This window comes from Convolutriloba macropyga, chromosome 6 (assembly GCF_964194025.1).
Source record: "Convolutriloba macropyga chromosome 6, txConMacr16.3, whole genome shotgun sequence".
NCBI classification, from domain to species: Eukaryota; Metazoa; Xenacoelomorpha; order Acoela; family Convolutidae; genus Convolutriloba; species Convolutriloba macropyga.
In genome coordinates, this window is record NC_134473.1 from 71,428,089 (window position 1) to 71,454,373 (window position 26,285).

General features: G+C 35.7%; 2 protein-coding genes across 2 annotated transcripts in view; one reads left to right on the forward strand and one right to left on the reverse strand.

Annotated features, from left to right (window-relative positions):
- The window catches only part of LOC142341395 (uncharacterized), a 128,676-nt gene extending 126,689 nt beyond the window's left edge, over positions 1–1,987 (forward strand). Inside the window, exon 17 of the mRNA XM_075392322.1 lies at positions 820–1,987. Within this exon, the coding sequence (XP_075248437.1) occupies positions 820–1,936 (1,117 nt within the window). The 3' untranslated portion in view covers positions 1,937–1,987. The remainder of the gene's footprint in view (positions 1–819) is intronic.
- Positions 1–26,285, reverse strand: part of LOC142340586 (glutathione synthetase-like) — a 494,803-nt gene that overhangs the window by 399,184 nt on the left and 69,334 nt on the right. The gene's annotated exons all lie outside the window — the stretch shown is intronic.

Below are 26,285 nucleotides of genomic sequence, written 5' to 3' on the forward strand. Positions count from 1 at the left end.
TTTCTTATCCCGTCTACATGACTATAAAATTTATGCTGATTGAAAAAAAAGTTTTCGAGGCAAGAAACCGCGAAGAAATGAATTTTTTTGAAACATGTACTATTTTCGTTTTGAGAAAAAAATATCCACAATTCCTCTAATGGGTATATAACATAGCTTGACATATATCAGAAGCTCTGATTTTAGGTGATCTATGAGAACGAATTATTCGAACATTCAATTAATACATTTTACTGTGGATACTTTCGAGCTAGAAATTCGAAAACCAATGTTATAAAAAATCTTTTTGCTCTTTTTTGACGTTTTCTGTTGCGTTTGCTTAAATCAAATAAGCATTTCTCTTATCCTGTCTACCTACTAATGCATTTTGTTCAGCTCTCTCTGCAGACTGAAAGTCGGCTATGAAGTCAAAGTTATCAATCAATAGGTTGCTTAGTTTTGATGAAATTATGCTCATACTTTCTTTTTTAAAAGTACCTCGAGCGAACCTTGTATCCATACGCCATTTGAATTATACTATACACCCATATGCATGTTCTAAGTCACACAAAGTCATTTCACCAGATTTTCCTTTATACAATGCCAGATTTTAAAATACAGAAAAACGCAGTTATTTTTAAGAAGCAGATGCGATCCTCTAACAGGTAAGCGGTTCTCGACGAATGCCTGAGTTTCTCAGTGACTTCATCAGAGTCGCTTAATCTAAAGAATAAAGAGTAACCTATATAGAAGTAAACAAATTCCTAATATTTCATGTTCATACTGGATGTAAAACAAAACTCATTGATGTACTTGTTTACAAGGTGTTGCTTTTTGCAGGCCTTTGTACGTGCCTCAAGTTCCAGCAAGATACAACCAGACTCACAGGGACAAAACCGGGAACAGAGATGATCCAAATAACGCCAGCAGTAACCAAAACAACCAACCTGCACCCCAACAGATGACTTCCATTCTTCACTCTAGATCCCATCAGTCACTCTCCGCTCACCCTAGTCGCAACAACCCGACCGAAAGAACCCGAGTCACTATACACTGTTCAACAGACGACAGCGAACTGACAACTTCGTCAACCAATCAGAGTTCACACGTAGCTAATCGGTTCAGCCGGCACACTTTCGAGAAGAATCCTAGCGGACCCGAACAGCCGAGAGACTCGTTACGTCATAAGAGTATCCCCGAAATTGACGCGAGTAGTAACTTACTCAAGATTCCCAACTACATGTTACCAGCAAAAAACCGACCACAAGAATCTTTGAACCCGAAATCAATTCCTATTATCTCACCCGACAGTAACCTTATCAAGCCAACGGCTGCCTCAAAAAACAAAACCCAGATCTCGGAATTAGACAACTCGGGTCTTGGGGAGGCTTGGGGTCGAATGAAATTAACCCCCGGTCAGGCATTGCAGCCGAACGTTCCTCCACCACCCCCTATTGTAACCCGGGAAAAACCGAACAACCCCCCAAAAGTTGCAGCACAGCTTGAAATGAGTAAGTTTAAACAACCAAGTCGACTTAATACACTAAGTGTTGCCGATATAGCCGCCATGAGAAAAAGACATCATTTAATGAGCCCGAAAAAGCAGACTTTGGTTTTGGGTTTGCCCGGAGCAAAATTGAGAGACCCTAGTAAAAGCTACAGTGTGATTGAGGGGAGTTTAGTTCGAAATAACCAGACTTTGTTTATTGGTAATGAATTTACAGCAACTATACATAACCCGGCTTATCAAAACCAGCGTCATCATCATAACCAAGAGAGTGAACAGAGTTTGTTGCAGAGGTTGTCGGAGGCACCCAAATCGACAACTAAGAAAACTCTACCTGTTAAAATTATGTACCCTAAATACCGAGTGCCCACGAGGGAGCTTTTTGGACTTAACGAGAAGCCAGTTTACTTTTTGGCTCCCGTCAAAAGTAATTTTCCGTTCGAATCGTAACCTGTAAATAGCTTTTATTTTTTAATTTAGATGAGGGAGCTGTTACATTTTCCCGTGAACAAAATTTTTTACTTTCATTGCCACGTGTGAACAACCTAATGCTTGTTTTTGCACTGATAATGGTTTCTATTGTCTAATAAGAGGTGAAAATTTATTCATATCATTATAAAGATGTTAAAACATCAATTATGAATTGTCATAATCTACTGAGGGAAAATGAAATCGTTCCGACTGATAATTTTTTTGTGTAGAGTTTTGTTTTTAATTTGAACATAATTGTTTATGTTTTTTAACAGAAATTAAATGTGGAATTTAATTTGGTAAAATTACGATTAAAATATTCTTATTCAGACTTTTTCTAAAAGAACTACTTTATGTATTTTGGAATGTTAATCGTGCTATTTTTCTACTAACCTTAGCCGTTAAGAATGTACTAAAAAAATCTAACCTCTAGCATTATTGAGCTTCTTCTTCGGAAAACAACTTTTGTTTAGACAACCAAAAGCAGTTTGTCAAAATCAAAATTGAACTCTATTGAGTTTGATAATGACCCAGGTTTAATTGTGCGACCCTAGACCGCTCTGATCATCGCTCGACTCAAGCGTTTCCCAGACGCTGTAATGTGGGTCGCACCGCGCCACCGGTGTGCGACCCAAATGGTCTGAGCAGAGCGGTCTAGGGTCGCACAGCTAAATCTGGGTACCTGTGAACAGGTCAGTTGCTCAGATCTTATCAACTATAAATCTGTTTAGGACCCAGGAAAGTTTTCCTCTCTCAATATTACCCTGGAGTTATCCCTCTCTACTGGACTAACCCTGACATTCTAAACAACTCAACTGCTTCTAATCCCAACAATACTAACAACAACAGTAACCCACTTAGTACTACTAACCCTAATCATAACTCGACTGCTGCATCCATTATTACGTCATTCATCTGCCCAGAATTAGCCAATAAGAATTCAGATCCAAGTCGGATGCCGATGAGACATGCAAATGCATTGCACTGCTCCAAGAAAATGCCCAGCATTCGTTCAACAGTTTTGATGAACTCAAAAACTTCCAAATGTGATCAAAGTCTGAACAAAGAGGTTAAAAATCAGCAACGAAGAAATAGGAGAAAGTCTGCTTCATCTAGATTTATTATTGAATTTCCAGCTTGAGTTGGAGTTTTATTGTAGATTTTCAGACCTTACGAAATACTATCACTTAGAAATTTGCTTTAAAAGCTGCTGTCTATGGCCAGCTATTGACTGTATTTAGTTACGCACAGAAATAATTTACGATTCTGTTGTTTGGAATATTTTTTCAATGAAGGTGATGTATTCTGTACTCATCACCCAGTTTAATGGGCATATAACTTTTCCCCTGGCGCACATGGCCCTCCCGGTGAATTAATGTCGAATATTAACAAAAGCCGGGAGAATTCCGGAAACTATTCAACGAAAACAACCCCATCAAAGCAGTACCAATTTAAACCACTAATAAGAACTTTAAAAATCTTTAAAAATCTTTAAGAACTTCAATTAATGAAAAAAATAACAATTTGAACTAAAAAAATTAGAACAAAATAATTATTTCTTTGTATTACAAGGGCACATCAAGCCAAAGAAAAGCTCCTTTCTGCAAATAAGGGTATTAGACTGCTTGCACGATAAAAAAAAAGCAAGTCATAATAGCCTAAAAAACTTTGATTATAGAAGTCTGAGATTATAGAAAAAAAACGAAAAACCAAAAAAAAATAGTTTAAAATTTTGAAATTTTTGTAATATATCTCAACAAGAAAACTTATGACAACACAGCTTAACTCAATCGGTAATTTAAAAGCCCGCAAGTGATAGGCATCCTTTCAAATCCTACCTAAGGTAGTAAAGCAAAACTAAGAATGGCTAAAATTCGCCTGAAAATCAACAAAACAGCTGAAAAACTCTTAAAAAGCATAAAACTCGTTTTAATTACCGGAGACCTTAAAACCGCCATCGGAACATCCCTATTAGTAACATAAGTGAAGAATAGTCAGTCCCCTTTCTGGTCTATTCTTTTCAAAAAACATCGTTCTACAGTTTGGATAGCCTATTGTTTCAATAAACAACAATTTAACCTTTAATTATCACATTCAACTCTACATGACTTCCTGAGCAAAGGCAACGATAATTTTCGACGTGAATTTAACTAAGGCATAATATCATTAGATTTTATAACAAACACTTGTTTCCTCTGATGCTTGAGTTCTTAAGAATAAAGCATTTGAGTTTTGTTTCACCTAATTCGCTATTTAGCTTTACTTAATTTATTTGTATATATGTGAAGCATATATACAAACAAATGCGCATGATAATACTCTTCTTTTATTAGGTACTAAAGTGCTCGCTTAGATTGTTTTTGGGATTTCTCCTTGCTAGGCTGATTTTTGACAAGATCCAGTACAAGAACTCATATGCACAAATCGTAAACAGTTTTGGGTTTTTCCAATTCTTAAGAACGGTTTTTAGCAGCATCATTCGCTATTGCCAGCAATCTATCCAAAACCAAGTAGAAAAAACTATACATGTAGACTTCTGCATTTTAAAAGCAAATTTTTATCAAAATTGTTCAGAAATATTACTTCACTCAAAAAAACATCTTCGGAGTAATTTTGTTTTTAATCAGTAAAGATTAAAAGGAATTAAATGGGATTTTGCGATTTAATCAAATTAGTTTTTTTTAAAATGATCAGTTTTAAAAGAATTGGTAGAAAGTTAGTTGATTAGAATTGTTTCTCATAAAAATTTATATGTTTACAATTTCTTTGTTTAAAAGTATTCTTTTGTAAGAAGGCGACCTATAATTATCGGAATTAATCTCTTATTTTATGCCATTAAATTTTTACTTGCTGAGACATTTTTAAATTTATAAGCCGTAGTTTCTGTAAAACTGTTGTTTGTTCTTATCAGTTGTACGAGACAAATGCTCAAAAAAATTTGAACATCAATTTCTTGTTTCCAGTTGGCGCTTTGATCTATTCCTATTCAAACATTTTTGCGTAAGCAATTTTGCGTATCAGAAAAAAAATTAATTGCAGAGATTTTCTAAATTGGTCGTATCAAATAATGACAATTGAACTATGTCGTATTGAACTATATCGCTCTGTTAAACTCTACCTACGTATGAAACTTAAGTTGGTCTGGTATTTGCTAGTTACCCCACAACCTATAATTCAATTGACTCAGCCAGACTAAAGCCTGAACTATATATAGTATTTCAATTGCAGGTAACGTAGAATCTTTTCTGCAACTAACACTGATTGCAAATTTTGATCAGTTCTCAGCTTTGCTAGGCATGAAGAAATTGACCTTTTTACAGCTTAGAGTGTATCTTATCCAATGTTGTGTATCTTATCAAACAATTGACGTGTTTGTTCAGTAAAATAACAACAACTCACATTTTAATTCCAAGTTAGCAAAAGCAACCCTGATTAACTGAAATTTTTCTTAATTCAACAGCCTTCATAATTGATAAAAAGGAAGTTAACGTTTTTGCAGTAAAATTAAACAATATTTTGTGCACAAAATGGTTTTTAATCTGTTCAATATGTATAAACAAAACTCAACAGAAAATCAATTAGAAATGCTAATTACCCACAAGTCAAACAGCCTGCCAAAGAACACAACATGAAGTAATACACAATTTTGATAATTAATTGCCTGATTACTGATGAAAGGAGATTGAGGTTCAAAATCAATTTCAATGGAATTAACAACTTTTTTTCCAAGATAAAACTACAAATGCGTGCTTACGAAATCACCCCACTGTCTTGAGTCATCCAAACTGTCTTGAGACTTCTGTTCGCGGCCAAATTGAGAACAGGTACTCATGAATTTTTGACTTCAAATCCAAAATATTTTTTTTTGAATAGCAAATATGGTAAGAAAAATTGGTGCTGAATCAATTTGATAGTAACCATTTAAAAATTACTATCCTTAGTTTCAGCCATCTCCATCACGATAGAATCATAACAAACAATATAAAAACACATTTGAACGCAAACGAGCCAAACCACAATAGACTAATTGTAACGATATCAACACCACTTCATCTTGATTGATTAGAAACTACTGCTTAATATAAATTATACATGAGCCTTTTTTGTACTGTGTGCTCTGACAGATATGCAAGAAGAGGTGCATACCCAAAAACATGCAAGAAAGGATCTTCTATTTGCAGTTGAACAAAAAATTTTCAAACAAGGATGTCGCCAATCTTTTGTATACAATATAACCTGTAGCACATCGAATCCCCGGGTTATCAGAATCGAGGAGCATTTTCTTCTCTAAACCAGCGACAGGACGGGATCAGAACCAGAAAAGCAAAACTTTCAACTTACAGATAATAAAGCCATTTTTTTTCAGCAACTGATGCAATAAGGCGCGCTTGAGACGCAACTCTTCAACAGAAAACACACAAAAACACCTTAAATTTAACTGGATACCACTGCTGGTGTTTGTGACAGCATGCTTATTTTTGTGAGTTTGTCAGATTCGAAAACAAAATACACGAGATGTACTCCAACCATATAAAAATCCTCTCGAATGGACTCGATCTGCACCACAGAGATACTCAAAATATATGCATGGGAATGAGCTATAGAAGTCTTTTTTATAGAGCTTCTTTATGTGGGCTCTCAACCATCAGTACCCACCCAAACTGAAATTTTTTAGCGCTCTCTGGGAACTGTTTGTTAAGAACCACGGCGTTGATACAGCAAACTCGCCAACTTCAATTTGTCGAAAGTGACCTATTAGTATCATGCTTTTAATATTTTTGACTGACAGTGACGCTTGACGACCCGCTGATTAGGGCCAACTTAGTTCAACTCAATTTGACCGCATAACAGAATCTGCCGGGCAGTGAGAGCATCAGCAACTTTATTTCATCAGTTTTTATACGAAAAAGTCCTAGTTGGCAAGTTCAAATGTTTCAATCAAAAATTTATTTTCAGGTTTGTTTGGCCTTTTCTTGGAGAACGTTGAGGTTCGTTTGTGTCCTGTGTTTGAAGTTCTTGACGTTTTGTTTGGGTCCTAGTTCTGGGTAACGAATTCCATCAAAACAAAATTTCATTTTTTATTAAAAAAATTTCCAGACATCTAAGGTTCATTTTCACCCAGACTCAGTTGCGCTGACACAAGAGACCTTTTTGGTATCGCTATTTATGTTTTTTAGGTTTTCTGTTTCGCCTTGCTAAATCAAACAACTGTCCAAATTGTTTTGCGTCTTTGCATTTGTGTTGCAATATGTCTCTTAATTTCATCTCGGCTGCTTTGTAGCGAAACTACTGTCAACTTTACTTTGATTGCCAACTTGTTTTCCGTTGCAAACAACTGAGGCATCCGAGACAGACAACCAATGCCCAGGATCCGGTCCGTGATACAAGACAGTTATCTGCCTGACCAACTTTTGTCGCGGACAGGTGGTGCAATGCGACCGAACTCAATCGTCCGGAAAAAATTACGTTTGCGCGTTCGGTTCTGCCAATAGCCACATTTTGGTCTGTTTGGTCGGGCCAATACTCAAATCGAAAGCCCAGAGGTCCAGCCAAAAGGAGAGCCGGTCTTCTGCATAATGTATAAACGCGGGCTGTGTTTTAAAAAAGGGTCTGCAAAACTTATCGTTTACGCCTTTCATCTGACAAATAGCAGCCTGGCCAATTTTCCACATTTCGGTCTGGTCAGTACACAAATTTCTGTTTGTTTGGTCTGGCCAATATCCTTCGTCTCGCTCTGTTTGCTCTGCCCAATAATAACCAGACATCGGTCTGGCCAATACCCATATCAAAAGCCAAGAGGTCCAGCCAAAAGGAGAACCCTTTTGCAAAGGTTTCGAAATTGAGAGTGTTTTGAACAACAAATCTCATTTGCCATTCTCGTAGTGAAAAGTGAAACGAATAAATTAAAATTTCTATTGAATGTTTCTACTGGTTTAAATAGGTGTGGACAACGGACTGGCCTTTGATCTGTTCGACCTTCCAAAAGTCAGGGCAAAGTCTGTTCAGTAAGGTTAATGGTGGCCAAAGTCCGTTGGGTCTGGACAAGGTCATCAAAATCTCTTCGGTCTCACCAATACATTTTTCGGGTATGGTCGGTCTGGAACCCCTTGTCCTCGACGCATAGTGGTCCGGTCAATAACTGTCTTTGGTTGGGGACTGCATCCTGGGTGGAATTTTAAATAAAAAGAATCCTAAAATTTTCATTAAATACACACTAGCGGCTGTTTGCCAAGTACATTTTTATTTCATAGTTCGAACGAAATCGTTTTGGAAGCCAAATCTCAACTGAAAAATGTGTTTAATTATAAGCACTTTGACCAACTTTGGCTCTTTATGCAGCATTTAAAAAAATATATGTAATCCAAATTTTAAAGATTGGCTCTTTTTGGTTTTGCAAATGTTTCTTGTATTGTAGTAATTGAAACTGCCAAAAATATTCAGTAATTATAATTTATTCGTTTGACCTAGTTGATTGATGGTTTTTGGGTAAGGTGGGGGGGGGGGTTTCATCAGGAAAGAAGGAAATATCAATGGTGTTTTAGCAACAATGATAATAAGGCTATCGAATTGGCTATTTATCGTTCAAGATAATCCGGACATCAGGTAGCACCCGTTTCCAAACGAAATTGCATTTTGACATGGCACCATTCCAATGCAACCTAGCGGGGTCGAGAAAATTTACGTAAGAAATGCGCTGAAATGCGCTGATTTTTCGAAAAGTTCAGCGCAAAAACCTTACATGAATATGCGCTGTAATGCACTGAAATGCGCTGAAACTTTGCAAGAAACGCGCTGAAAACCACTGAGTTTTCAAAAAATAGCTATCACTGAGAATCGAACCCTGCTCTCCGGTGCCGCAGCCTTCACCCAATCCACTGCTCCAAAGCTTCCTACTCTTCTTCCCATTTAATTTATTTTTATATTAATAGACAGTTTACGAAGAAATGCGCTGAAATTATATAAGAAATGCGCTGAAAATTCAGCGCATTTCTTACATATTTTAAGAGCTTTTCAGCGCTTTTTTGAAGAAAAAGTTAATCGTTATATAAGGAAAACTAAATGGTTCGAAATTGAGGAATCGTTGTCAAAAAGCGTTTAAATGCCCTAAATAAATTTAAGAAATGCGCACGGTCTTTAACGAATGCGAGGTGTTTCCTAATTGTTTTGTGTATATGTGAAATATTCCGGGATAGTTGGTTTATTTATTCTCAACCAATTAACAGTCCCAAAAAACATTTATTGAAACATTTTGGGTCTTCAATTATATCACCATAATAATTTCTCAAAGCATTCCTTCTATTAGATTAATACAACCATTGGCACACAAGAATCTAGAAGATAGAGCAAATTAGAGAAGAGTATTTTAAAGGCATATAAATATTTTATTTTGGGTTTTTCGGTTAAGAGAAAGTTAGCAGTCATTTTTTCTCAAAAATGTAAGGATTAAGAATGTAGTCATACACCTGAAATCCGATAGGTCAGCAAATCAAGGTGCAGGTAATTTGAAATTTTTACTCCAATTCGGACGCAAAAGAATAAGTACTTATGGAGTATTTGTAGTAGCGTGTTGATTACACGGGTCGAGATGTCAGCGCCGTTTCAGGGCATTATTTTGTAAGAAGTGCTCGGAATGTGCTGAAATTATGTAAGAAATGAGCTGAATGCGCTGAAATGCGCTGAAATGAGCTGAATCGCGCTGATTTTTCAAAATTTTCAGCGCAAAAATCTTACGTAATTTTGCGCTGAAAATTTTGAAAAATCAGCGCGATTCAGCTCATTTCAGCGCATTTCAGCGCATTCAGCTCATTTCTTACATAATTTCAGCACATTCAGCGCACTTCTTACAAAAGATTGCCCTGAAACGGCGCTGACATCTCGACCCGTTTAATCATCACGCTACTACAAGTACTTAATCTTTTGCGCCCGAATTGGAGTAATAATTTCAAATTACCTGCACCTTGATTTGCTGACCTATCGGATTTCAGGTGTATGACTACATTCTTAATACTTACATTTTTGAGAAAAAATGACTGCTAACTTTCTCTTAACTGAAAAACCCAAAATAAAATATCTGAAATAAGATATTTGAAACGTTAGAGCTCTTCATTTACTTCCTCCACAGACAAATCTATAAGGCAGAGGAATCAATATCTGCACTTCGTGTGTTTCATTTTACTATTGCATAATGAAATCACCGATAGTAATGAACTTTTTGTTTTCTCGGGTAAATTTTATAAACACCAGAAATGAAAAGGTCCAGAATTGTTCGATAGATTTGTTCGAATATTATTACTCATTTCGAACTATTTGAAACTCTATAAACACACTAAAAGCGTCCACCGGCATCAATCACATCAACCATTTCTACTAGGTTACTCTCTTTTGATACAATATTTTTTGGGGAGTTGATGTTGCTTTCCTTGATTTGTTCTTCATTTTTTCTGCTTTTGGTGATGCAGCTTTTTCTTCGTTTTTTCTATTTCCTGATTTAGTTCTTTAACCTTTTGTACGAGCTTTTTGTTTTCCATACATAATTTATATTTCGCCGGGGTGATTCGGAAATGTTTTCAGGCGTATGCTGTTTTTATCTGTTTCATATTGCTTTCATCTGTTTTCATTATCTGCTTTGTCAATGCGTTCTGGCGTCTCCAGTAGTCGTCTGTTGTTGTCTTTGAATTTTCATTACTCTCCATTATCAAATTTTCAAACTTTATTTGGAGTTCTTGTAGTTCCGTTTCTATAATAAGTAGCTCTTGCCTGAATTTGGAGCTTTCGGAAATTAAGGAATCATTGATAATTTCTTTGTGGTGGTCTTCAGTGGATAAGAAGGCGGTAATGGCATTATAAGGTACATCGGCGTATATGACCAACTGGTTATTTCTAATGTTATATGTTTTTGAATCTGGGTCTCGATTTTTGTTCCTCCATGCGTTCAGTTCGCTATGCAAAATGAATTTTTGTATATTGGGTAGTGCTCTTGTTTTCATAAAGAATTGGTCTCCTGTGTTGACATTTTGAAATTTGATTTTGTTTGAGAGAACAAACGTAAAAAAATCTGTTTTGAAGGCATATTTGGGATATGTCACAAACCTCGGATTTTCCGGGTTCATTTGTGTTTCCCTGATTTTGTGTATGTTGAGCCAATGGTTTGTATTCATTCTGTCACCGCCAGTAAGCCTGTCGTCAATATTTGCCAATCTTTTGATTTTTTGGCATGGCCGTTTTGTTGAGTGTATACATTGAATCTCTTTCGGTTAACCTTCCAGTTTTTTTGAGAACCGTGCTGACCGGAAGTGGATGGGGTTGCCATGCGTGCGCCAATAGTCTGGAAAGGACGAGCTGCGAATAGTTGTTTCAATTGTTGTTGGGGAGTTGGGATGACAACACCTTAAACTTGCGGTTTGCTGGTCATTCTCTTTGCAGGGAATCTAAAGATATTCTGTGCTTCCTATTCTCCTTTGTCATAAAAATCACACATTATAGCTTTTATTTTCTTCTTGTAAACTATTGCTATATATTGGTTTTTGTCAATAATTGTTTTATTTATTAGATTTTATGCTAAATGCCTCTAATAGTAGGGTTTAATAGAAATGTTTTTGTTTTGCGGATAGCAATTTTTTGAAGTTTTTATCTTTTTGTTTAATTTTTGTTGTGTCTCAGTCCTCACTACGGGTTAAATAATAGAAAATAAAAAAAATGGCAAAGGAAAAAAAATGAGCATGCAACTATTTTTGATGCCAGTTTTTCTGTTTTTGCTGAGCTTTTCCAACAAATGCATCCCAACACCACTGAGGAGATATTTTTCACTATGAAATGGTTTGAAGGGAATTTGAGGATGGGCATTCATTTCAAACGTTTAATGGTTTCAATTTTGCATATTGGGTTTTTATTTGATGAGTTGGTTCTGCAGAATATTTCTCATGACACTGGAAGTGTTCGTTTTTGCTAATGCTTAATGCGTTCGGATTTTTCTGAAAGAGTAACACGTAACATAAAGGTTAATGTGAATGCTAAGCATGATCTTAAGCCGACGGAGCTGTTTGGATTTATTTATCTTTTCTAAAGGGTTTCTTTGCAGGGAATACAAAAGATGTGATGTTTTTTGCATTTGATAAGGTTTTATCTAATTTTTCTTATTTCCGACAACTTTTTCAACATATAAGACAATAAATGCTTTGGTTTTCGGTAAGCCAATAGAGTAAGCCTAATGAAGATTGAAATGTACCGCCCATTCAGGAGTTTAATACTTTTTGTGAATACTTTTTGTGACGGAGTCAAGAAATAATTTTTTTTACTTATGCTAGGTGGGTAGCCCTGGCACAGTTTTGTCTTTCTCCATGCCAGGAGGTGAAAGTCTTGGAAAATTTGTCGCACTAACCCTGCTGCAACAACCCGTGCTGTTGGCGAGACAACATTTTTGAGCTGAAAGGGAAATTTTTACTAAAATTCTGTGTTTTTTTTATTGTCTAGCTCCGTCAAATGGTTCTGCTCTGAGAAAGAAGATTAGATCTAGGATAGGGCTCACTAAGATAAGTTCTATTTCCCTTTCAAAGAAGATAAAAAATTTTATGGATAAAAGCCGGAATCTATTAGATTGGTAAAAAAACGTTGATATGGGACATAAATAAAAGCAGGAAGGATGGATCAACCATCTTTAATGCGGAGTTTCAAGTTTATTTTTGCCGAAGGAATAATCGCTAACACGTTTTCTTTTTCAAAAGTTGATGGGAGGATAAGTACAAAAATGGACAATTTTAGCGAGGGAGTATTGGAATTTTAGCAATTTGCACGACTCGCACTGAAACCAGGAGAATAATGAAAAACCAATGTTAAACTTTTGATATCTCATATCAGTGATCACATGTTTGTAACATAATAAGCACGCAATGCGTCTGTCCATCTTCATTTTTGCATGTAATTTTTACAGAAGGTTACGCTTTCATTACAGATCAAGCATTGAAATGGTCCTAGGATGGATTTCGTTATGCCTACCGTTTTGTTAGACATGTTCTCTAACAAAACGTTCTAACAAAAATAGGCATGCATTTTGAGAAAAAATGAAAGGTTTTATACCATATAATTGCTCTTGTAATTTGCTGTGTCTGACTGACGACAAAGAGAAGCAAGAGGGGAAAGAAGAGTAGGAAATACTAAGAAGGAAATTAAAATGCCACCAGGAAACAATAAGGAGATAACAAAAGTTCAACTAGAAAGTTATAAAGAGTTTCTGGGAGCATGATGAAGGGATTAATTTGAGAAATGTGAGAGAAATAAGGTAAACGAGGGAGAAAACTAACAAAAATTTTAACAAAAATTGTTTGTGGCGCGTATGTGGTTAACTGTTGTAGAATGCATCTAATGGAGAAATACTGGAAGGGAATATTATAAAACTTTGTTGCTACCATGGGTTTTCGAGGTCATGGGTATGTTTCACAACGGGCATTTAGTGGTGTCGTAAATTATACAACTACAACAGACAAATTTAGTAAGATGGGTGGTTCTGAACGGGCAATGGGCAGATTTTGATTTCTTTTATTTGTTGGCAGGAGTTGCACTGAAAACAATGGCAGTGGTTAATGGTATAAATAGGGGTTATCCCAGTTAGAAAATTGAGTTCACATTTTAATTTAAAATTGTAATATATAATTCGCTTTTAGTAGTTTTCCTGAGTTGCAAATGTCAGTCAAAGAGCAGGGAACTTCAGCAATATTAGCGGCTCCGACTTATACTTAATTATAATTCTAGTTTGTTTTTCGTCCTGGATAATCCAGGCCTACACTAAGGCCCGTTCATTAATTAGAAAATAGGAGACTCAAATGCTAAAATATTGTTAGCCTAGGTGCTTTTTAGTTTGTTGGTCGGGTGCTAAGAGTAGTGGTAATTAACGCTTAAAAGAGTGCAGCTGATTCACTTTGCATGAACAACTAGCCGTTCGTTTATAGCAGCCCTGTAATACTACAGCTGAACCCGATTTTTAGTATGAAATAATTTTATGAAGATTCTACTACATCAAAAGAAAATTGAATTAAAAGTCAAACAGTCTGTGATTCAGTTTTGTAGTATAATCGTGTTGCGTGTTGTAACTGACTGGAGTTGAAGGCGTACCGAAGAACTAAGTTGTGGAGACGAGAGAAAGTTGGTTTGATGAACATAAAATCAATCGGAAACGGCGATAAGAATGTTGTAGTATAAGCGCAATCGCAGAGGCGACAAGACTTAGTTTGTATAAAACCAATCGATTCCACATTTTTACTTGTGAACTTTTTGATTAGAAAAGCGAAAGCTGCGTTCTGGGACTTCTTCTGCACGTCTCATGGAAATTACTGCCAGACAGCTTTTTTTAAAAATCATTCAACAGTTTGATGAATGTCTTTTCTTCGTTGATTTTTGACCTGTTTTTGATTTTACTAGTACAAACTAGTATACACACTGGATCAATTCGTGGTTTTAACTTGATGAACTGATCTTCCAAAGGAAACTAATAGTTCATTGATTGGCAAGCGTGCTTGCTCCTTGATCCTATTAGACATCAGGCAAAAAGGTTCCCCAAATCCTTTCCAAGGTATTGAGAAAAGATATTCGAATAGTCTAATGAATTTGTGCAAATTGTCTAATGCCCATTTGCATTGCAAAGTATAGACTGCCTTTTCCGCAGCAAGATAGCACTGTAGAATGGCACACGTACATCGTCGGTTGTTCAATCTTGTCAAATTGCTGAAAATGTCGGCAGTTTTTGTCAAACTTTTCTGGACAAGGGGCAAAAAATAGCAGAAGTTGATGCATCATCAAAAATCTTGATTTCATCGATGTTTTTCATGTTCGCCGTTCGAATTTGTTTTTGCCAATTCTAAAACTTTTTTTGCAGATAACATATTTTTTTTCAAAAACGCCATGGAGTTGTTCAGTAGTTTCCGTGATAATACCATTATCAAGATTCCTCTACTGCTTTAGAATGATCTAGTATTTTATTTTGATTTTTCATTTTGTGCGACCAGAGGCCCAATGAGAACTATAGCATACTCGAAAGCGGAATTTGCAGCGCTTGTTATATTTTTCTTCTCCACTGAAATGAAAACGTTACTTCTAGTACTCAGACAGCTTCTGACATATATATTATCTCAAATGCCTTAACAGTAGCTCGCACAATGCTTTCATTTTTTTTATGAAAGATTTTGATCGCTCATGATGTCCAGAGTTCTGATATGCAAAAGTGGAATTTGAATCCGACATAATACACTCCTGACACCGAGACCTTTTTAAAGCTGAACGAAATTCTTCGGGATGAATGTGCAATCCATTGGCTGATTTTTGTGGCGCTAACAACTCTGCTTATGACTACGATTGATAGGCATTCTATTGATATTGGTAAAAACCAATTTTTCCTGAATTTTTGTTTAATTTTTGTTTAATCAACACCTGTTGCGATAACAGCAGTCAAATAAACTGCCAGTGTAATAATTTTATAGCCCGTTCGACGCTGGAAAAACACTTCAGCCTTAAACTACGAGTTTATCACACTCCTATATCGCCACTGTTACTAAGCTAACAGTGGCGATAAAAGAGTGGATATGAGATCGTAGTCTAATGATGAAAACAGTTTGATAAATTTGTAGTCTAAAAAAAACAAACATGATTGCAACAGTTGTTAATTAAAGAAATTGCCACACGTCTGTTATCGCCCTCGAAGTTATCATAACATCTGGGTTTCGACTCGGAGTTTGTTAACTTCTCGGCTGCGATAACAACCGTGTGGTAATATTCATTAAATTCTCCTGATTCAGTTTCAGGAGGCTGTTTGATAGAAATTTGTTTGTTGGCGCACACGCTTGTTTTGCCAAATTATCAAACAGGGCGTTGTTTTGATAAACAGATCGCCAATTACCAACTCCTATTCTGTTGATTAGTACCAATGCCTGTTCCCACGAGGCATCAGGTGGAAAAGTTCTTAGCTTCGGTTTGAAAGTTTTCCGCTAAGATGATTTCAATTTTTTCAAAAATTCTCTTTGAATCGCCTTATGAGAGTTGTATTGCAGAAGTTGGCTCAATTTTTCCGCACCATGAGGGTATAGTAGAATGCGGAACGCATATCCTGGTTTATTCACTTATTCATTGTTAGCCAAATTTTGTGATAATCATCCCCAGACCAGTGGCAACAAACTCTTTTGCAGATAACATAATTTTTTCAAATACGCCATGGAGTTGTTCAGTAGTTTCCGTGATAATACCGTTATCAAGACTCCCACACTGCTTTAGAATGATCTAGTATTTTTTTTGACTTTTCATTTTGTGCGGCCAGAGGCCCAATGAGAACTATAGCATACTCGAAAACGGATTTGCAGCGCTTAATATATATTTCCTCTCCACTGAAAGGAAAACGTTACTTCTAGTACTCAGACAGCTTCTGACATATTTATTATCTCAATTGCCTTAATAGTAGCTTGCACAATGCTTTCAATTTTTTTTAATGAAAGATATTGATCGCTCATGATGTTCAGAGTTCTGACATGCAAAAGTGGATTTTTAATTCGACATAATACACTCCTGACACCGAGACCTTTTTAAAGCTGAACGAAATTCTTCGGGATGAATGTGCAATCCATTGGCTTATTTTTGTGGCGCTAACAACTCTGCTCATGATTACGATTGATAATCATTCTATTGATATTGGTAAAAACCGTTTTTTCCTGAATTTTTGTTTAATTTTTTGTTTAATCAACAACTGTTGCGATAACAGCAGTCAAATAAACCGCCAGTGTAATAATTTTATAGCCTGTTCGACGCTGAAAAACACTTCAGCCTTAGACTACGAATTTATCACACTCTTATATCACCACTGATACTAAGTTAACGGTGGCGATAAAAGAGTGGTTAAAAGATCGTAGTTAATGATGAAAACATCTTGATAAATTTGTAGTCTAAAAAACAAACATGATTGCAACAGGTGTTAATTAAAGAAATTACCACACGACTGTTATCGCCCTCTCATAACACCTGGGTTTCGACTCGGAGTTTGTTAACTTCTCGGCTGCGATAACAACCGTGTGGTAATATTCATTAAATTCTCTTGATTTTGTTTCAGGAGGTTGATTGATAGAAATTTGTTTGTTGGCTCACACGCTTGTTTCACCAAACCATCATACAGGGGGTTAACTTGTAAATAGATCGCCTATTACCAACTCCTATTCTGTTGATTAGTACGTATGCCTGTTCCCACGAGGCATCAGGTAGAAAGGTTTTTAGCATCTGTTTGAAAGTTTTCCGCTAAAATACTTTCAATTTTTTTCAAAAAATCTCTTCAAATCATCTGATGTTAGTTGTATTGCAGAAATTGGCCCATATTTTCTGCACTATGAGAGTATAGTAGAATGCCGAACGCATAACCATGGTTTATTCACTTTTTCATTGTTAGCCAATTTTAGTGACAATCATCCCCAGACCAGTGGCAACAAACTCTTTTGCAGATAACATATTTTTTTCAAATACGCCATGGAGTTGTTCAGTAGTTTCCGTGATAATACCGTTATCAAGACTCCCACACTGCTTTAGAATGATCTAGTATTTTATTTTGATTTTTCATTTTGTGCGGCCAGAGGCCCAATGAGAACTATAGCATACTCGAAAAGGGATTTGCAGCGCTTAATATATATTTCCTCTCCACTGAAAGGAAAACGTTACTTCTAGTACTCAGACAGCTTCTGACATATTTATTATCTCAATTGCCTTAATAGTAGCTTGCACAATGCTTTCAATTTTTTTTATGAAAGATATTGATCGCTCATGATGTTCAGAGTTCTGACATGCAAAAGTGGATTTTTAATTCGACATAATACACTCCTGACACCGAGACCTTTTTAAAGCTGAACGAAATTCTTCGGGATGAATGTGCAATCCATTGGCTTATTTTTGTGGCGCTAACAACTCTGCTCATGATTACGATTGATAATCATTCTATTGATATTGGTAAAAACCGTTTTTTCCCGAATTTTTGTTTAATTTTTTGTTTAATCAACACCTGTTGCGATAACAGCAGTCAAATAAACCGCCAGTGTAATAATTTTATAGCCCGTTCGACGCTGAAAAACACTTCAGCCTTAGACTACGAGTTTATCACACTCTTATATCGCCACTGATACTAAGTTAACAGTGGCGATAAAAGAGTGGTTAAAAGATCGTAGTTAATGATGAAAACAGTTTGATAAATTTGTAGTCTAAAAAAACAAACATGATCGCAACAGGTTTTAATTAAAGAAATTACCACACGTCTGTTATCGCTCTCGAAGTTATCACAACACCTGGGTTTCGACTTGGAGTTTGTTAACTTCTCGGCTGCGATAACAACCGTGTGGTAATATTCATTAAATTCTCCTGATTTAGTTTCAGGAGGCTGTTTGATAGAAATTTGTTTGTTGGCGCACACGCTTGTTTTGCCAAATTATCAAACAGTGCGTTATTTTGATAAACAGATCGCCAATTACCAACTCCTATTCTGTTGATTAGTACCAATGCCTGTTCCCACGAGGCATCAGGTGGAAAAGTTCTTAGCTTCGGTTTGAAAGTTTTCCGCTAAAATAATTTCAATTTTTTCAAACGTTCTCTTTGAATCGTCTTATGTGAATTGTATAGCAGAAATTGGTTCAAGTTTTCCGCACCATTAGGGTATAGTAGAATGCCGAACGCATAACCATGGTTTATTCACTTTTTCATTATTAGCCAATTTTAGTGACAATCCTCCCTAGACCAGTGGTAACAAACGCTTCAGAAACTATTGCAGCACTATGTTTCCAATGGATTGCTTAAAGCGTTTTGCTGGTTTAATTGCAGCCGTAAAATGATTAATGTTCGCCAGCTTTTCATCTTTTGTATCTCCCCTTCATCATTTTTCCTGAAGCTACCTATGCTCTATTCCACTTTGATCTCTTTGATGCTCCTAATAAACACTTGATAATATCAAACAACCTGTTCCAGTATTCGACGCAATTTGGCTGCAGGATACAACTCTTTAAAACTGGTGTCGAGAATTCAGATTATAGTGTATTTAACGACCGTGTATTTAACGACACGGAATCACCCCCCCCCACCAGACGACGTTTTGTCGAGTCATATTTCTACCACCCGGGCCGTGGAATTTGGCCAAAATTATGTAAGATCAGCGGCAACTAGCGTTGACAAGTCGGAAAATTCATCGCAATTTTCTTACATAATTTTGCGTTGAATGCGTTGAATTTAAAGACAAAAATTCAACGCCTTCAGCGCAAAATTATGTAAGAAATGGCAGTGAATTTTCCGACTTGTCAACGCTAGTTGCCGCTGATCTTACATATTTAGCGTTGAATTTAGCGTAGATCTTAAATATTTAGCGTTGAATTTAGCGTAGATCATACACATTTTTGCGTTGAATTTAGCGTTGATCTTACAAAAAATCAAAGCGTAGAACTCTGGGTATAGGACTCGAACCACTGACCTCCTGTTTACTTGTCGCCTCTTCTACCATTGCGCCACCGTACCTTGGTTTCCTTAAGAGCCGAAATCCTTATAAAGCGTAGATCTTACATATTTTGCGTTGAATTTAGCGTAGATCTTACATATTTTGCGTTGATTTTAGCGTAGACATTACATATTTTGCATTGAATTTAGCGTAGAACTTGCATATATTTCGTTGAATTTAGCCTACCTTTTACATATTTTTCCTTGAATTTAGCCGAGATCTTAAACAATTTCAACGTATTCAACGCATTTATCATGTGAGAAGTACTAGGAAAAATTTAAAATGTTTTTAAGTTTTGAAAAAAATTTGAATTCCTAAAATGGTCTGAAATGGTTTTTGCACCGTAAGAGAGCAAATGGTTTTTTTTGCTGACTTCTTTTTCTCAATTGTGCAGTATAGGGGTCGAAACAGTAAAAAAATTAATTTTTCGAAAAAAAACTTGAAAAATTTGAAATCTTCAAATGGTCTGAATTGGATTTTGCACTATAAAAGAGCACTAAAAAAGATTTTTTCTGACTTCTTGTTACTCACCGTTGGAGTATAGGGTTCGAAATAGTGAAAAAATTAAGTTTTCGAAAAAAAACTTGAAAAAGTTTTGAAATCTTAAAATGGTCTGAATCGAATTTTGCACTAAAAAAGAGCACTAAAAAGTGATTTTTCTCACCTGTGCAGTATAGGGTTGAAACAGTTAAAAAATTAACTTTTTGAAAAAAAACTTGAAAAATTTGAAAACATAAAATGGTGTCAATTGGATTTTGCACTATAAAAGAGCACTAAAAAATGATTTTTCTCTGACTTCACATTTCTCACCTTTGCAGCATAGGGGTCGAAACAGTGAAATTGATTTTTCGAAAAAAAACTTGGAAAAGTTTTGAAATTGTAAAATGGTCTCAAATGGATTTTGCACTATAAAAGAGCTCTAAAAAGTGGTTTTTTGCTGACTTCGCTTTTCTCACCTGTGAAGCATAGGGGTCGAAACAGTGAAAAAATTGACTTTTTGAAAAAATACTTGAAAAACTTTTGAAATCATAAAGTGGTCTGAAATGGAATTCAAAAAATTCAACCTTAAATTTGTAAGATCTAAGCCAAAATTCTACGCAAAATATGTAAGATTGGTGTTGAAAGCGTTGAATTTATATAAGATCTACGCTAAATTCAACGCTAAATATGTAAGATCTACGCTAAAATTCAACGCTAAATATGTAACATCTACGCAAAATTCAACGCTAAATATGTAAGATCTACGCCAAACTGCAACGCAAAATATGTAAGATTGGCGTTGAATGCGTTGATTTTATGTAAGATCTACGCTAAACTCAACGCTAAATATGTAAGATCTACACAAAAATTCAACGCTAAATATGTAAGATCTACGCCAAAATTCAACGCAAAATTATGTAAGATTGGCGTTGAATGCGTTGAATTTATGTAAGATCTACGCTAAATTCAACGCTAATTATGTAAGATCTACGCCAAATTTTAATGCAAAATATGTAAGATTGGCGTTGAATGCGTTGAATTTATGTAAGATCTACGCTAAATTCAACGCTAAATACGTAAGATCTACGCTAAAATTCAACGCTAAAAATGTAAGATCTACGCCAAAATTCAACGGAAAATTATGTAAGATTGGCGTTGAATGCGTTAAATTTATGTAAGATCTACGCTAAATTCAACGCTATATATGTAAGATCTACGCTAAAATTCAACGGTAAATATGTAAGATCTACGCCAAATTTTGACGCAAAATATGTAAGATTGGCGTTGAATGCGTTGAATTTATGTAAGATCTACGCTAAATTCAACGCTAAATATGTAAGATCTACGCTAAAAGTCAACGATAAATATGTAAGATCTACGCCAAAATTCAACGCAAAATTATGAAAGATTGGCGTTGAATGCGTTGAATTTATGTAAGATCTACGCTTGAGCATAGATCTTATAAATTCAACGCATTCAACGCCAATCTTTCATAATTTTGCGTTTTTTAGCGTTGACACCTCGGTCCGGGCACCTCGCCCCGGGTATCCACGCGTTCAATTGTCTGTTGTAAATTGGCCGAACCAACTAATGTATCCGAGCGGACACAGATTGCTGTATGGAATAGTGGAGCTTTTTGAGAATATGCTTAGAGAGATTTAGAGCAAATCTTCTCCTCACAATTAGGGTTCAAAATGTATATCTATTTCGTGCTCCGTAATTAAAATTTAACATATGTTGCTTTTTTGGTTAGAGTAATAACAATTGAAACTTAAAAACGCTCATTTTCAACAATCAATTTCTAGTTATTCTCATCTTTCTGTACAAACCGGCAGAACAATCAGACAAAAAAGCCGTCCAGATTGTGTTGAAAAGAGCCAACAACCTCAGACAATATATGAAACACCTCATTTTACTTGAAATCTACTTGAAATGCAGTTTGCATCCTTGTTTTTTTTATTGGGAGTTTGTATAATGATTAAGTGTAAGTTGTAGGTCCGAAAGCGTCTCGACATTAAGTTATATTTCATGGAAAATTAATGGGAACAGTGTCCAATTAACCCGGAAAAACACATCAACCTTGGAGAGGATTCAAGAAAAAGATCCATTAGCTTTCGATGTTGTGACTTCGAAATTTCTTCTGCTTCCACATTTCGAATCGTTCAAGCTGAACACAGAGATAGCAGTTGGGGTTCAGGGTTCTAAAATTGGGTACTGAAATTTTTACTGAAAAAATTTGTTTCCAAAATACATAAAATGGAGTCGCTGGACCAACCAGAGCATATGAGAAGTTGACTCAATTGCTTAAGTTTTGATGGCTAACTTTATGTTGTCGCTAAACTATAGTCTACTATACAACCCTCAAAGCTTAGTTGCGCAATTTGAATGCTGTGAATCATTATTTATACAATTCCCTGGAGTTTCTGCCTTTTCCTGTTGTTGCCTTTTCCTTGAATTTTGTGGAGATCAGAATTCCTTCCCACACATCTTAGTAGTAAGGTGTCTTACTAGGCACGCAACGGGGGGACATTTGGATGTTACTGGGTTTGCAACGGGATGGGGGGGGGAACACAAAATTTAATTCGATTTTCGTAGTTTTTTTTGGCGTTTGGCTCGCCAAAACGCCAAAAAACTACACAAATTGAAACAAATTTTATGTCTCTTGCAAGCCCCGAACACCTAAGAGTCCTCCCTCTATTGCGTGCCTAGTAAGACACATTTTTGGCCTATTTTGTCAATTTTTTGACGTTTTTGGTGTGAATGGTTTGTTTTGGATGTTAGATGGGAAGCAGCACTTCTGTTTGAGTGGTTGTCATCTTGTCATCAGCCCAGGCGAGTCTGTTCAATGAAAAATTGAAAAAATGAAAAATTAAAATAAAAATTTTGAAATTTTAAAATTGCATAAAATTCAGGTCTTAAAGATGGGCCTCATCATCGAAAAAAATTTCAAAAACAATGAGAACATTAAAAAGTTTGAAGTTTTAAATCTGCTTGGAATGCATTTTGCGCCGGGTTTCAGGTCTCAAAGATGATTTTTTGTAGACCTCGTCTCACCTGGTGGGCCTCATCATCGAAAAAAACTTCATCATCGAAAAATTATGGACAAAAATTTGAAGTTTTAAAATTGCACAAAATGCATTTTGCGCTTGGTTTCATGTCTTAAAGATGAGTTTTTGTTGACCTCATCTCACCTGGTGGGCTTCTTCATTAAAAAACTTAAAAGTTTTTGGGATTAAAACCTGTGGGGCGTCGTCAACGAAACAATGAAAAATTTTCCGAACATTTTTTGGAGAAAATAAAAACTTTGAAGTATTAAAATTGTGTGAAATGCATTTTGTGCCGGCTTTCAGGTCCGAAAGATGAGTTTTTCTGGACCTCATCTTACCTGATGAACCCCGTCGTCGGAAGAAAACTTAGAAAAATGTTGAGAAAATTCAAAGATTTCGGAGTAGTCCCAACGTTACACAAGTTATTTCCTCAGTATATAAAAGTAATATCAAATCATGTGTCAAAACATGGTCATCTTACATTTTAGAACACTCAATTAAAGTTTACACTTTTATGCAGGAAAACAAGAACTGACAGGTTCAAGACTGTTGGTGGTCACAAGCCCAATTCATTTGGGTGTTTTGATTACACTTATTGCTATTGCTGTAGGTAGTATTGAATTTTCTAAGTTCATGGCTGTTCAATCTGGAGTTTCGATAATAGCAGGGATTTTCCAAAAGTATTAAATGAGTTTCAAATCCTGCCAATACTCTTCATTATTTTCGTAGACAGGTATCTCTTGAACATCTTAATCAAAAAGAAGTCTTCTAATGTCACCTCCAAGAGAAACATTTGGACACTTATTGATTGATCTCGATTCAAAAATTTCTGACTGACTGCGATTTTGCTCAAACATTAAAGAACGTGGTCCGTCGTTGTTCCACTTACCTCCGGACAAAGCCGATACAACCCTCATATCTTAAGAAAGAGAAACAGTTCCTTATACTGAAGTGAATGGTACTTTTATCTCATTCTGAGCTGAGAAGATTTTTTAGCACCTCCGATGAAAATGTTGCATTGGTACTGTGTGAATGTCTTTATATTGTCATAAGAGGACATGTGAATATTCAGATTGATAAAATGGAGCAACATGAGAACGTTTTCAAAATTGTTCTTAAAAAGGTTTCTTTGGAAACGAAATGAGCGATTCTACTCACAAAAACAGGTTTTGACTTTGTTCGGTTCATTATTCAATTTTGCGTTCATTTTTTGAGTCAATCATTAAAAAGAAGAGAAAAGTTCAAAAGTTGAGGGGTTTTTATGAGTTCCCGAAAAAATCTATCTGAAGAAACAACTGTACTAGACCCTGATCTTAGAAGACCATGACATTAAAGGAAGATTGTCAAGGAAGATTGTCAAGGAAGATTTCTCTTCTTTTTAATTTTTGAGTCAATCATTAAAAAGAAGAGAAAAGTTCAAAAGTTGAGGGGTTTTTATGAGTTCCCGAAAAAATCTATCTGAAGAAACAACTGTACTAGACCCTGATCTTAGAAGACCATGACATTAAAGGAAGATTGTCAACGCTGTCAATTATAAACGGAATGCGATCAAAGAGACACAATGAAGCGTGGATCAATGAAAAACTGTTAGAACAAGACTCTGGTTCTGTCGTTGAGGAAATTTTGTACGAAAAGTCGAAAAGAAGGGCAGTACAAGTCCTAAGATCTTTTTCATCTATTTTGCATCATTTATAATTTTCAAAGGTGGACTTATTGTAGACCTAATCAAAAAAACTAATCATGTGCTTATTGGTGAAGACGAGAAGTTACACATTGACCACAGTCGAACTGACAACGGGTTTGTTTTCTTGTACATTTTACAACAACCAACAACGAAATTTGACAGTCCTTATTTTTTTGAAAAACTAAAATTGGTTAAAAATAAAGGATAATCAAATAATTAACAGCAATGCTAAAATTTTGATAAAGAAAAATCCTCCATAAACAGCAACAAAAAGAAAAAAAGTTACAAGAGATTACAGAATCAAAAGGCATTCGAATTTTAAAAGCCTCAAAATCACGACTACCAGATACAGCAAGAGTCCAGCAGAATACTACTCACCAAAGGCGAAAGCAGCAGTGACATTTTCGAAAAAGAAGGTTTCGAAGATCCGTACGAAGCAAGTGAACCAAAAGAAAAATAATGGGAATCTTACGAGCGAGGAAATATTGCTACGGTTGATGTACCCAAAAGGATCAGCTGCGTTTGGAAGCGTTCAAAATTTACAAAAAAGCGCAATTTTACAGCCTCGCAAAGTGAAACAATTTCATGCGAACAAAAATGTTCACACAAAATGTAAAGGAACTCGAAAAAATTTTGCATGCTTGAAAATTATTACAAGTGACATTGATGAAAATTCGTCTCTGGATTTGGCAAACGTAGACAAACTTTCAAATCAAAACGCATGTGTCAAATACTCATTGATTGCTTTTGAGTGTCTTTCATGCTATCTACGTGTTGAACCACTCAAATCAAAATATGCAACAACTGATTAACAAACCTTCAAACAACTGATTAAACATAGATAGCCAAAAAAAAATTTGTGGTTTTGGAGCAGCGTTTGAGGGTGACTTCAAAACACTTTGTCAGAGAAGAAACATTGAAATTCATCCAGTTTTCAGCAAAAAGATGTCTGCTTTTGCTGAAAAGAACATCTGCTCATAGAAGAACATTGTTTACAATTATCTAGAAGAAAAGTAGACATATTCTTATATCTCTCTGTTGAAAAATTTTGTACAAACAAAAAAATCACATATCAACCGTGTAACCAAAAATGCTCCAAACAAAGTGACGAAAAAAGACGTTCCTTATCTCTTATCATTAAACACTATTGCGTCCGAGAAATTAGTTGGTCGACGAAAACTTCGAATTTGTGGCTTTGTTAGAATATCAAAAGTTGATTTACTGTTCCAAAAAGATTATAAACAGATATTTACCATCGAAGTGTTTGACGTTTACAATATTCCAACGACAAACCCTCCAACATACAGGCTAATTGATTCGAATCAAGATCCAATCAGGTATAAGTTCAATCAGTTGGAGTTAGTGAAGTTGGCTGGCAATAGCAAAGCGTTAAAAAAGCATAAATGAGTTCGCAATACATTTAGTTTCATCAGCTTCCTTGAGCTTCTTTCCAGAGAATAAATTGACCAAATTTTTAATAAAGAAATTAGTCTGGAAGGTGATTGGAGTGTAGCTTTGATCGAAATCATGTTCTCATCCAGAATCAACTAGGATAATAGCACTCGAATCAAATTAATCCTCTGAGGGTAACTGAAACTATCAGAGCAATATTCCATCTGGTGTTGTCTCAAA